Genomic DNA, 14,327 nt, shown 5'->3' on the forward strand with positions numbered 1-14,327 from the left:
CCTTCCTATGTTAATAAGAAAATACAATCAGCAGATCATCAGTAGGAAGCAGACAGAGATGAGTCACAGAAAAAAAAAACATAAACATCAGAGAAGCAGTAGTTTATGTGGGAGAGAAAAAAAATAAAGGTACATTCAGGAAGCGATAGCACACCAGACTCCAGTCGTCTCATCAAGTGAGTCCAATCTGAACATGATGACTTGATGAAATGACACTTTGACACCCCTGTTCTAAGGAAAGAAAAGTAATGAGAATGAAATTTATGATCAGCAGATTAATTCTGGAAAAATGTCCGAGCTAAAGACAAACTCTAAGCAAGGGGTACTCTCTATGGGAAATAAACACAGGACACTGGACAAAGTTAAGGGCAGCAACAGAACTGTCAGTGATTTCATCCAGAGGAGATGCACCTTTCATTGCTTTCTAACGAAGCGCAGAATCATTCGTTTCAAAATATTAAGAGATCTTAAATTGATTTGAAAGCGTTCTGTGTAACTATACTGTGGCTGAATGAGCTGTTTTTGTTTTACAGATAACTATTTAATACTTCCATCTGGGAACCTGCAGATTATCTCGGTGTCAGCCCAACAGCAGGGCATGTATAAATGTGGCGCAGTGAACCCTGTTACTGGTGAAGCTGTTGTTCAGTCTCATGGTGTCAAACTGTTCGTGAAACGTGAGTAAAACAAATCGAGGTGCAGAGTTCTGTAATTTATTCACTCCCTGTTTCTGTCTACTAAACTGGTGCATTCCATGCCTGATTCCAGGACCCTCTTCAACCCCCCCAGTTCAGATAGTTTATCCCACCGCTCCGATGACGCTTTCGATGCAGCATTTGCAGCCGCTGACGTTGGAGTGCGTCATTTCTGGGAGTTCTGTACCAGCAGCCCGGTGGTTTAAGAACGGCAAGGAGGTGACATTTGGGCCTTCGCACCAGAGACAACACAATAACCTGGCTTTTGTTCGGCTGTCGAGGAGCGATGAGGGAAGGTACTGCTGCGGGGTTGAGACCGAGAGAGGAACTGTGTTCAGCCCTAATTACACTGTAAATGTTCTTGGTAAGGAAAAAAAAAAAAAAAAAAACTTAATTTGAAGATTTCTTACTGCAGGTGATGATTTTTAAGGTGTTATCATTTCTCAAATTCAGAGCCCGCCTCTATTGCTGAGGCCCTGGGCGACCAGCGCATCCCCATCGGCTCCTCTGCTCGCTTCACCTGCGCAGGGAGAGGAAACCCCTCCCCAAACGTCACCTGGCTGTTCAACGCCGAGCCAATCGCTCCGTCGCATCGCCTCCAAATCTCTGGATCCTCGCTGTTGGTTACAGATGTGACGCCGCAGGATGAAGGGGCGTACCAGTGTGTGCTGGACAATGGGATCGGCTCTGCACAGTCACATGGTTTTCTCAGCGTACAGTCAGGTATGAATCCTTCAACTGATCTTAAAATCAGTGTTTGAAAAACAGAAAAGATGAAAATGCATAGACCAGTGTAACCTGGCAGTTTTACCATCCCGGGTGATACAAACCTCTTCTGTCCAATGTCAGGTCTTTGCTTTTCCTCTCCATGGTTCTTACATGAATTTTGAACAAAGTTAATCTGCTTTATGTGCTTATTTAAGGCTGGGCACCTCTTGCACTTTTTTTTCTTAAAAAGCTGAATGTCTGGTACAAGATATGAACTAAAAAGTAAAAAAAAAAGGAAGCAGCTAGAGTCCAGAAAAAAATATAAATGACCTTCAGATGCCTGGAGACCAGCCTTCAAAGATTACAAGGAAGTCTGACTTATTGCAAATGAAGCATTTCAAACTCTCTATGCTCAAAGTGCATTTAAATAAAAACATAAAAATGATTTTTGACAGTAAATGTTTAATTACTTTTTAAAAGGGCCTCATCAGAAAGTCTGAAGAATGTTTATTTTAATTAGTGAATCAGAGTTTTCCATTATAAAGTGTCAGAAATCAGAAAGACCCTCATTGTTTCCCAGGAGGAATAAATGAAGATGTTATCTGATCAACAGGTTGGACTAATGGGATTAAGGGATTAATTATGGATTAATGTAGCATTAGTTTAAAATGGAGCTGCTCCTTACATGTATAAGGAAGGGCTATATGACAGCTGTTGGTTTTGTGACGACTACATTAAGAAGATTCCAGAAATGTAGCATCGCTGTAAGTTTGTTTTGGTCAAGGTTGAGGCTCTTTACCAGATGGGATCTATGTTGATCTGGACATACTGTATCTGCAGAGCGTCCCAGCTCTGTTAGTGTGACTGTGTGTGTCTGTCAGCGAGGGGGAGGGGCTAAGCCAAGGCCAGGGCCGCCCTCCTCCTGAGCCTTGAACTGAGCGTGAGAGTGAGCTTTGTGCGCACCGTCGGGGATAAGCCCCGGACGCTGGAATGTAAGGAGTAGTCGTAGAGGGTTATGACGAGGACCAGACCACCCAGCTGTCAACATCGTACACAACTGCCTCTTATTTATTAACACATCACAACCCTCCTCCTCCTCCTATCCTCTTCCTCCCCCCCGAATGCTCAGCCCTACTCCTTAACTCTCACTGCTATCTGCAGTGATTAATGCAGAGACACAAGGAGTTCAACTCAGACAGGATCAGACGGGGTCACTGCTTCGCACCACAATACTTTGGGCTCAGCTTCTGCAGACCACCTTAATACACAAAGAACTGAGGCTGATAACTAGGAGCTGTGGTAAACACACTGTGAGTGGTACCAGGTACGGAGCTTATCCAAGCCTTCATTTCAGGAGTAAACTGTTATTATAATGCTTCAAGAGAAATAATCAGAACAAATATTTTAATTCAAAGTTTTGCATGAATGTTTTCCATCACCAAAAAAAAAGACCTCCCTTCACACATAAAATGACAAATCTAGCTGCCCTTTTTCTGCCAGGACTGTTGCATGGAGTTAATCTCAGTTTTTCCTGCGTAAGCGTTCGTCAAGTATTTCTATTGCAACCAGAGGCGACGTCACACGCGTGAAAGAATAATCGCTGCAATGAAGGGTTGTACAGGATATTACGACCCCTGAGTTCACATTTTAAACATACCTTAGCATCTGATAGCGATTAGCATTATTAGTTTAACTAAAAGTATCTAACACTGCTAAATAAATAAGTACATTAAATGTTAACCATCATTTTCAGCTCCTTCGTTTTTCTTGAAAAACAGATTAAGATCATAAAAGGGATAAAATAGAACAGCTGTGCTGTTGTGAGCCTTCCTGTTATGTGCCAGAAGAGCTGCTCTCTCTCACAACGTGAATATACTTCAGATTAGAGATGGAACCATGCAAGATTTGTTTTTGGTGTATTCGATTTTTTTTAAAATCAATCTAACCAATCCCTGAAATGTCCTGAAGATATTTTGGAGCCGATTTTTACGTCTATTGCTTTTTTGTCCTCATTAACATGATAAAAATGATAAAATAGTAATAAATGTTTCACAGGTCGTAATTAAAACAAGGAAGCGTTTATTAACAAATTAAAGAAAAAACAGAAATTGGAGGAAGAGGCACTTCATGTGATCTTAAGGCATGACTGCTGAACATAGGGAAACTCATGTAGGTATCCGCTGATACAGATAGAAAGAAACACAAATAAAACTAAAGTACCGGTATATGTCTCAGTATTGATGGAGGCCGAATTGTTTAATTGCTTTTAATAATTGGAGACCAACCAATTATTGTTAAAAAAAAATATCATTATGATAAATTACTCTGTTTTTACTTCCTTAACTTTACTTTCAGTGTTAACCTCTTGTAGCATCCATAACTACTAGATAAAGTACCTGTACTCGTATTTAATGCAACTACAGCTCTGAACCTGGTTTCATATTGGCTGTTTCAGCATAGTTACATTTGCATGTTTAGGGTTCCAACAAAAGAACGTTGAATTTTTTTGTTAAAGCAATTAATGCCACGAAATATGGTTTTATTTGGTATTTATTTTGCCCATCTGTCATCTTAACATGTAGTAGAACAGTTGTCTGAATTCATTCCTTGATGTTAAATATAAAACAGGATTTAAATAGGATTTCTCTTTTCTGATTTAGTGTGAATACTGATATGCTTGGACCAAACTGGGATTTTATTCTTTCAGCTTTCACAGGGATTTTCTTCTTCGAGTGGACTGATCACACCTTTCATGCTTATAAATACCAACACTTTTGACCCTCTAATCTGCAACTTTAAGATGAGCTTTTGCCCAAAACTTGCCTGAAGGTAATGACCAGTTCATTGCTCCAGGCATCCCCAAAGTGGGTCCTGGAGGGCCGCTGTCCTGCAGGCTTTAGAGGTTTCCCTGCTTTAGCACAGCTGATTATGATGCTTGCAGTTCAGCAAAAACCGGTTAATCAACTATCAATGAAAATCAGCTTTGCTGGAGCAGGGAAACCGAGTCTAAACCCTGCATGACTGACAGCGGGCCGCGAGGAACGACTTTGGGGATGCCTGCATTACTCTATAAGACTTTGATTTAAGTATACTAAACAGAGAGGCGTCGCTGTAAAACACAATTTCCTTTAACATACATTCTTACATCTCTGACTCACCTCTGACTTCATTTTTAAACTTGTTTAAATTAAAGGATTTTTTAAACTCATTAGACTGGCTTCCACACCAAAGAGTTGTTCCTGCACCCTAGCTGTGCTTCGGTGTGTTCTGTGATTGGAAAAAGCTCATGTTTCTTTTCAGAATGGTCTGACTGTTGTCTGAGAATATCAAAACAGAAAGACATCTGACCACAGAATGGAAACAACGTCCCGAATTATAAAACAAAAAGTTACAGATCTTATTGTGAAAGAACAAAATACATTTAAACCGCAGCATAAAATGGAAACAACAAAGCTGAGCTTCGTACAAGGCCGTTTTGTTAAACAATAAGTTGACTTTAAAGCTCCTAAGGATCTAGAGAGAAACAGATGATTCCTGGGATGAAGGAGTGAAGCACAGATTTACATAACTGAGGCTCCTTGGTAGTATCTGTAATCCTCAGGGATTTATCATCACATTCACTTCCTTGTCTCCATCCTCCTTGCTGATGATGAGGAGCCTGTCTGGGCCTGACCGGCCTCTTTCTGTTGGATTGCCTTGGAGCAGCTGACCTGGTCCTGGTTTCAGCTCTGAGTGTTGCAGTAAATGAGGGAAGGAATCGGACAGAGGAGAGGCTGGATGTGGGGCTGCTGAGGTCTGATTCTTTCTGGTATTTTAATGGTCGGTGTGTGGAATGTGCTGCAGCTGGCCGCGGTCCGGGGAAAATGTCTAGTATTACCAGCTTCAGGCCTGTTTGTTTTACAAAGTAGGTCGGTGTGAGCAGCAACAGCAGCTTGTTACAGGACCCTGAGCCATGAAATGCACCCCGTGCAGAAAACCTCACTCTTCTTTGAGTTTGAACGATCAGCGCTGCCGTTGCCAGACCTCGTATCAGCTGTTTGGAGACTCCCAGTTCATGCATTTTGCCTGGTTGTGATCAGGAATTCATTCCAAAAAATAGGATTTAACTTCTGCAGAGTTTAAGGTTTATTTTTCTCCATTTGGTAGATTAAAGAGCGGGTTCCACCTGTATGACCCTCTGACATTGCTTCTCCTCAGTGAGAGCTACACCGTTAAAGGTATAGTGGAGGATTTTTATGCAATTTTTTGGAAGGACCCTTCCTCTGCACAAAATTTTTTTAATGCACAGCCCTTTACCCGCTCCTGAGAGGGAATGCCTATTAAATGCGTGCGAGAGCGTGCACATGCCCATTTATTCTCGTGCTGCTCTGTTTAAAAGTTGCTGTTTGCATCACTCATACAAGCTTACTTTCCGAAAGAAGATTTGCAATTTTTCCACTATGTCAGAGTCACCACCGGTAACCAATGCAGAACATAAAGACATATCCAATAATACATATTTAGAATCAGTTTATACCAATTTAATGTCAATTCTTTGCAGGCTCTATAAAAATGTTATGGTTCTTCTGTATATCAGATTTAATTTTCTCTGTTCTTTGAAAGGTCTCTTCTATTTAGATTTTTTATGTGAAGGTTTAATTAATCGTTTTTTACTTGTCTTTATTCTACTCACTGTTAAATGTCCAATTGTCTTAATTTTCCCTTCATCCATCCAACAAAGGAAGAAGTCCAGCAATTCTGACATTTATTAATAGAACTTTATTTTTTAATCCTCTACATGACACCTTAGTTTTACATTTTATTTACATGCGTATCTTTTTTTTTTTTTCTTTTTATGCAACTTTAAATACATGTTTTTAAATCTGCTTTTTGGATTTGTTTGTAAATAAGGTCAAGGTTCACAGATTAACATAATGCACAATGTTTTTAAAGCTAAATAAAAGTCTAAAAGTTTAAATCTCAAAAAGTATATAGTTTAGAATCCTTCCAATTGTTTTGCAGAAACAGACCCATGGAGATTCAATCAGTGGAGGGATGACAGTATCTGATCTGATCTGGTTTGTCATCGATTCTGATTTATTTCCATAAATCAGAAAAGAAAAGCAAATGTCCAGTATTTACTTTCATCACAATCAGTTGATTGCTTCTTACCTACAGTTTACTTTAACCGCTCTTTGTTTAGGTGAGATGTAAAGTGTTTTCTCCTCTAGATTAAACATTTTCAGGGTTTTACCACGTACAGTATTGTTTCTGAGTCACCAAATACTAATTTTAAAATTTTAATTAAGTTTTAAAGTTTATTTTTGGCAGAAGTGGCCTTTGCTTTAACGTGAAATGGTGGCCCTAAACTTTTAGCAAAGGAAGGAATCAAAGCTATTGTTTTGTTCTACAAAAAAAGTGAAAAACTGTTTCTGAAATGTAAGGGGATAAAATCAAAAAATGTAAAAGTATTATTTGCTAAAGTGTTATTATTTAAGGGTTTAATGTAGGGCTGCAACTAATGATTATTTGGCAAAGCTGTTGATTTGATGGTTTTTTTTTTTTTTACCTATGAATTGATTAATAATCGAATAGCAAAAGTTAACTTAAAGAAGGCTTTTTTTTTAATTGAACCAGGATAAACAGGGCTTAAACAGTTTTTTTTGTTTATCTTAAATGCAAAATGTTCACATATATATATATATCATGATGATGTTTTAGTCATGGTTTAATAAAGACCGACTAGATCGTCCTCGTTGTTGACCCTGGACATTTACACATCTGATGTTTTTTCTCCTCTAAGGTATATTTAATATTCTTTTATTTGCAGGACCAGAGCTGGGACCCACAGCAGGTGTGCTGCTTGAGGCTTCACCGTCGCTTCACCCAATTCAAAGCGACGAGGGAGACGACGGCTTCCTGGGCGAAGATGACGACCCGTTTAACCCACCAGCTGACAGGGGCAGCGGGCGCTCCACTCCAGAGGCACCGATCATCACCAGCCCGCCGCAGACCCACAAGCCGGATGTTTATGACCTGGAGTGGAGGGCTGGTCGAGATGGAGGCAGTCCCATCAGTGCTTATTTTGTTAAGTACAGAAAGGTGGGAACATATCAGCTGCAATTTTTCTCTCCTTTATATTCAAAGCTTCTTTAAAGTGTGCATGACTGGACCAGGTGAATTAATAATGCAAAGCCTGTGCGGGTAGTTGTTTCCCCCTTTAAAACACTCTATTTGCTTCAGTAATCACCTGAGTGCACTATAAAACTGCAGCAAAACCAGTAAAGACTGTACTGGCAGAAAGGCTCAGACTTGCCTAAGTTGGAAATCATGACATGAAACACAGGAATTTTTTCTGAGATCAGAAACAATTACATTAAACTGAAGTTGGAAACTTTCTCTGTCACTTACTGGCATCTGTGCCTGTGTTTCTGTTTCAGGTTGACGACATGGGGATAGTGGTGGGAAACTGGCAGACGGTCCGAGTCCCAGGCAGCGAGAAAACGCTGCGGCTGTCGGAGCTAGAGCCCTCCAGCCTCTACGAGGTCCTGATGGTGGCTCGAAGCCCAGCGGGTGAGGGTCAGCCAGCCATGCTGACGTTCCGCACAGGAAAAGGTGAGTCCAACAAAACTAAACGCTAATTTCAGTTAAAAACTCTTAACTGGAAGTGACTTACGTCAGGTAAATCAAAGTGAAAATCTATTGGCCCGGACAGCTTTAATAAAGAAGAATGAGTCATGTTTAAAAGAAAAACAACAGTTATTTACTATAAAAAGACTAGTAAATTTCCCATGATGGGAAACATTTCCATTATTTCCAAAACCATAGAAATGACCTTGTGAAAGTTTAGGACCATTAAATGAACTGTCATGGACTTCTACTTGTGCTGTTTTTGTTAATGTAGTAGTTTTCTACATTTAAGCTGCTTTTTTTCACAACTTTTTCTTGTAAATATCTAATCACCTTATTTATTAAATGGGACACCATTTAATAATGAGCATAAAAGGAATCATGTTCATTATTGTGCTTAATTACATATGAGGAACTTGCGCTACACCTCCTAACCATTGGAGGCAGTAATGAGTAGGGGTGGAACGATTCACAAAATCCACGGTTCGGTTCGATTCACGGTTTCGTGGTCACGGGTTTCGGTTCGGTTCGATTCGGTATATGTTGATTGTTACACTGAAATCCCATAAAAATTTAGGAAATTAATGAAAAAAATCCCCCAAAAAATAATGGATTGTAATTATTTTAAATGATCCGCGGAAACCCTGGATCATTTCCGTATATTTTGCTGCTTTGAATTTAATCATCATCTCCAAGGAACTCAGAGCAGAGCGGACGGGAGCCACATCAGAGGCTGTAGCTTTGCTTTGAGCTGCCGGTCTGGAGCGCAGCGGGGCGGAGCGGGGGTTGCTGACGGAGTATGAGGGATTTCGGGGTTAGCATGACATGTTGGCCATGTTGCTGGCAGCATAAACAAAACGTGTTGAACAATGCTTGCACTTTTATCCACAACTTTCTTTCCGTCGTCATCGTAGGTCACTCTAAATGCAAAGTGGTCCCATACAGCAGACCTATAAAGTGCTGCTGGCGTAAGGTGACCAGATTTCTGAAATCAAATCTGGGGACATTTCTTGCTCGTGGATAAAAATCAATACATCTTATCGAGATGAAATTAGGAAACGGGGACAGTAATGGTTTCATATATTTTTACATATTTATTAATATTTAAACAACAAAAATCAAGTGTAAAAGCCAGGAATGTGCCTTTCCAAACGTTTAGTGTATCCTAAGATTAATAACATGAATAGTGTTATTAGTAGAAAACTAGAACTGTGTCTCTTGGTTGGGGCAAAGTGGTGGGGGTGGGAGCATAGGGGTCAAGGGTCATTAGCAGGGCTTTCCAATTTTGTCGGGCCCAAAGAGCTCTGCCACCTCCTAAGGGGAGAGTGACATGAGGAAAAGAAATTTAGAAAAGTAAATACAAACATTTATTCTATGCCTGTGGCTGTCTGTTGAGACTAGGGTTGTCACGATACTAAAGTTTTCAACTCGATACAGATACTAAGGAAAATATTCGATACTCGATACCATTTTTGATACCACAAGGATAAAATTTCAACAGAAATATTTTGATTAATAATTAAAATACCATAAATAAATACAATAAACAATAAGAACAACATTTTGAGGTTGTATTCTGTGCACAGTATTTAGCAAGCTTGATAAAAAAAACCTTACAAAATTAAAATTAAGTGTTCCTTCCTTGGCTATGCTTTGCACATAACAATGACACTAGCCAAACCAGTTAAGAAACAAAAATAATTCTCAGCAGCTGCACCTGTTACAGAAAAAGTCTGAAACTGAAAAGTGCGTAGAATTATTCAATCACAGTGTTCAGAAAGTGCATTTTCCTCTATTCTGCACTTTAGATGAATGACTGCTTAGGTGCGACTGGTACTCGATACTTTTGAAAATGAGTATTGTATCCAGATACAACGTTTCAGTATCGATACTTTTTTGAGTATCGATACTTTTGACAACCCTAGTTGAGACAGAGTTCCCCCACCTCTTCAAAAAAGTGCAACAAATACTTATTCTGTTTACATCTACTGTACATACCTATAAGAAATATATTTTTTCTTCATTAACATAAAAAAAACAAGTAGTAGTCAAGCCTGCAGGTAAAGGTTCATATATGTTTCTTACTGTCGCCTAGCCACATCAGGGGCCTGTGTGTCTCAAAGTAGCAGGTTCATTTTTCCTACTACCCTGAGTATACAGCCACTCTGTGTTCCACAGCATACTTTGCACACTACATCACTCAATATGTTAGTTTATCACTCAAATCATGTCAACGCTTTATCACTTGAACTTTATTAATACATATTATACATTTTAAATGTTTGAAACAGAAATATTAACTGAACAGGGTCTGAGGCAGTGGCCCTGGTAATTTGGGTAAAATAATATAAGAGAAGACATAGCAAGTAAAAAGCAAAATAACCTTTTTAAATGTCTTAAACAAGTTTAACCATGGAACAGCAGAATAGGCTTAACATCAACACAATGTATATAATCCAAGAATAGTCCATATTTATAAACAGCAATAACATATACATATATAATTTCCCAATGGAAATTCTGATTGTAATTTCTCCGTAAAATGACACTTCCTCTTCTTTGAAAGAGCCATATGGTCATTCAGTCTTGTCTGTTTTCTTCCCTCTCCACCTTCGCTTTTGTTTCTAGCCCTCTTTTGACTTCTGCCTGCTCTCTGCTTTACTCCTCAAAGTAAATTTTTCTCCCTTCTTGTCAACCGTTTTTTCTATCAGAGTTCCTAGTTTCCTCCTCTCTCATTCAATCTCCTTTCTGTCTTTCTATCTTCTTCCTCACTCCTCCAGCATCAATCTTACATTATTCTAAAACAGAGACATTATATAATCAAAATCACCTCCAAAAAAAATTAGGATGTGCAACATGAAAACTTATTATTATTAATATCTCATCTAAATACTAAAAATGCTAATTACCACAATATTAGGAGCTACAAGCAAAAACCACATAATAAATGGACATTAAACAGGTGGTTATCTCTATCATTCTCAGATCATGTAGATCTTGTCTTATTCAGTTCTCCTGTTACTGACTCCTATTTTTTCACAAGGAACTTTCATATATATCCAAACTGAGCAGTAAAAAAGCACACAAAAAACTGGAAGTCTATGCTCATAAATCACAACCATAAATCATCAAAACAAATTGAAATAACTCTACTTATAATAACTATCTGAAATATAAACTAAAGGTCACCTATCCATTCTAAATCATCTTTATACAAACCCTTGTTGATCCCTGGAGAACCAGCGTACCAGATTAGCGCCTTACAAGGAGTTTTCAATCATTTTGCTACATTTTAACCCAGCGTCTTTTACTCATGCTCAACTCGTGGTCTTGTCTTACTTTTTATTATTGTTTTAACCTGGACACAAACCAAACATTTATCACAAGATCAGCCCGATCAGAATAAAATTAATTGATTAACACACTCACCATCACTCAGCGTAGCTCCCCATCAGTTGCCACAGGTTGTAAAAAACGAACTTCCACTTCTTCTTCTTCTTCTGTTTTAAAAGTGATGCGCTCTTCTTCTTTTTTGTGTTTTAATGGCAGCTGACATCCAAATGGATCATTACCGCCCTTCTAGTGGTGCGCTCTGTTCCTTATCTTTATGTTATCAGCAGCGCAACCAGCTACCGTAATACCTATTTTTGCGCGCAACAGCTCTACCGTAATAACAGTCTACACGCAACATTTTTCGCCTCGGTAAAATCGGGGACATTTCCGGGGACAGCTTTAGCCGGGGACAGGTGGTCCAAAACGGGGACAGTCCCCGGAAATCGGGGACGTCTGGTCACCCTATGCTGGCGCGTCTTCCAACTCCTGTTCTTTCCCCCTCGCCATACCCACACAATTCTCCACAACAACTGATTTTTTTCTCTGCTACACCCGGCTAAGCTGCTTCGCTTCTTCTTCTTCTTGTTTACAACTGGTGGTTGGCTCTGGTTGCAGTACCGCCACCTTCTGCTCTGGAGTGTAAAGGCTTGGCCTATGAGAAAAAGGAGCAGCGCATGAACCAAACGAAACACACGCGAATCGAACCGAGACAGTCGAACCGAACGGTTCGGACGGTTTTCATAAATCGTCCCATCCCTAGTAATGAGTGACTAAAGGCCAAACAACTAAAGCTCTAATTAAGGCAGTGTTGCCAACTCAGCAACTTTGTTGCTATATTTAGCGACTTTTCAGACCCCTCCAGTGACTCTTTTTCAAAAAAGCGACTAGCGACAAATCTAGCGACTTTTCCCAACCCCGTTCTCCCGCTTCCGCAGGAGTCCCTCTCAGCGCTGCAGTCAGAGCCACAGCATATTTACCGTAACAGCGTCCAAAATGAAAATGAGCCGCGCAGATGCGCCGGGATTGACTGCGCAGGTTGATCACGCTGGAGTCAGCTCCCTCAGTTGCTGAACCTTCCATATATTTTTGTGAGCAGGCAAGCACAGCCTGTGAGTGTGGAGGGAAATCTTATTAGTTTAAAAAAATAATAATTAACATTATTTGCTCACATTCGTCATTGATTCTTTGTAGTCTTTTTTTTTCCATTTAGATTGTTAATGTTGATGAAATGAACAAACTTTATGGTTCAAAATGTTCCTGTTTTACCATGCTTTTTAAGCTCCTTAGTGGACCACAAGGGAAAAAAGAAAAAGTAAAAAATAAAAGTTTTTTTTTAATGCAAATTAGGCAATGACGTCATTCAGCAACTTCTAGCGACTTATAGCACAGCCAATAGCTGCTTTCCCCAACTGAGGAGTTGGTAACACTGAATTAAGGCCCTGTCCCAGTATTTATTCAGAAAACAAGGTTGAGAGTGCACATCTAGCACATCATGGTCAGTTGTTGTTCACCAAAATTATGCTCAAGTATGAATCTCCGTTAAAAAGTAACAAAAAGATCTTTAATATGGTGGATGGGCAGAAGTCAGGACGCTGCAGAAGAGTCCACCACTCATCATTGCTAAGCACATAAGCTGAAAGGTGCTAGCCCCAGAGCAGATCCTTTTTCCAGGAAAGTTTTGGAATGAGAAATGAAAATTGCTCAGGCTCAATTCAGTCCCTGGTAATGGCTGAGAGGCCCGGCAATGAAAATAGAGATTTATTGGAATGTCTTCCAACAAACTTCTGACATTTCTAAACCTTATTCTCCATGGCTAATCACCTGAACGTCCAAAAGAGTGAAAGTAAATGCATTTCTGAAATATAGTTGGCATTATGTTGGTCTAGAACACATTGCCACTCTTTTGAATGAAGTGTTTCTTTTCCTAGGCTTTAAACATTATTTTCTTCTTTTAACACAGAAACTATTTATTTAATACAGAGAACAGAAGAATGCTCCTTATGTAAGGAAACTGCCTGAGCCTCATATATTACAGCTAACATTAAAAACATAAGTGAAAGTGAAATCTCCGCCTTCTGTACTTGATTGTTTGAACTGTCTGACCTCTTGAAGGCATTCAGAGAGCCCTGAGATGTTCTTCTCAAATTGACCAGTTAGTTCATAAATATGACAAAAAACTATGAATAAAAAGACAGTAGTAGTCTACACCTTTGATCCCAATAAACGTGAACTTTTCAGAAGAATGTAGTTTAAAGTGTTGCAGAATGATTCAGATGGGTAGGAGTTTGACATCAGCTGATGTTTCCGTTATCCAGCTTTAATTTTACATGCTTTTTTTCAGAAAAGACCACCTCTTCCAGCAACAAGAATCCTTCCAAGCCTCCCATCATCCCAGTCCCACCTAAGGTTCCAGAGGACCGACCGACAAAGACGATCTATGGAGTAGTTCAGCACGACAGGGGTAGGTGTAGAGCCGACTGCTGTCTGTCTGCCGATTCCTGTCGCTCTGCATTTTGCACAGTCTGACTGGAAGAGGGGGACTGTGGTTGAGTTTGCTAGCTGCACACATCTCAGGGCTTAATGTTTAAAAAAAAAAAGAGCTCTGCTTTGTTTCTGCACGCATGGAAGCACAAACAGCAGCTGACAGCATGCAGCGACTGCTTGGAAGAGAAATGCTGTAAGCAGAGAGTCTGTCAGACTGAACGGAGCGTCGGGGTCGCATTGTGTGCACGTTTTACTCACTTTGCTACCAAGCGTTCTCTGCTTGAGGGATGATCTCTTTCTCTAGCTAACCCTCTTCTCTTTCCATCCCTCCTGCCTTCTATCTCTGTGAATAACAGCCTTGATAGTGAGTATACATCCTCCAAAGCTTCTGTCTGATCCGTTCCTTCCAGATAAACATCTTTGCCTGATGCATGTGCAGAACATGACGTTAAATATGGGATTTGGGTGAGTTCTAAATAAAGGTTTATTTGTTTTCAT

At 39.8% G+C, this 14,327-nt stretch overlaps 1 protein-coding gene across 5 annotated transcripts in view; it reads left to right on the forward strand.

Moving 5' to 3' along the window:
* cdon (cell adhesion associated, oncogene regulated) overlaps positions 1–14,327 on the forward strand; it is a 53,904-nt gene that overhangs the window by 24,660 nt on the left and 14,917 nt on the right. For all 5 annotated transcript variants that reach the window (XM_038289940.1, XM_038289939.1, XM_038289942.1 and 2 more), the window contains 6 exons: positions 534–677; positions 769–1,059; positions 1,149–1,418; positions 7,213–7,484; positions 7,823–7,997; positions 13,687–13,806. In XM_038289940.1, the coding sequence (XP_038145868.1) occupies positions 534–677; positions 769–1,059; positions 1,149–1,418; positions 7,213–7,484; positions 7,823–7,997; positions 13,687–13,806 (1,272 nt within the window). The remainder of the gene's footprint in view (positions 1–533; positions 678–768; positions 1,060–1,148; positions 1,419–7,212; positions 7,485–7,822; positions 7,998–13,686; positions 13,807–14,327) is intronic.

This window comes from Cyprinodon tularosa, unplaced genomic scaffold (assembly GCF_016077235.1).
Source record: "Cyprinodon tularosa strain WSP-4 unplaced genomic scaffold, ASM1607723v1 ctg274, whole genome shotgun sequence".
Taxonomy (NCBI): domain Eukaryota; kingdom Metazoa; phylum Chordata; class Actinopteri; order Cyprinodontiformes; family Cyprinodontidae; genus Cyprinodon; species Cyprinodon tularosa.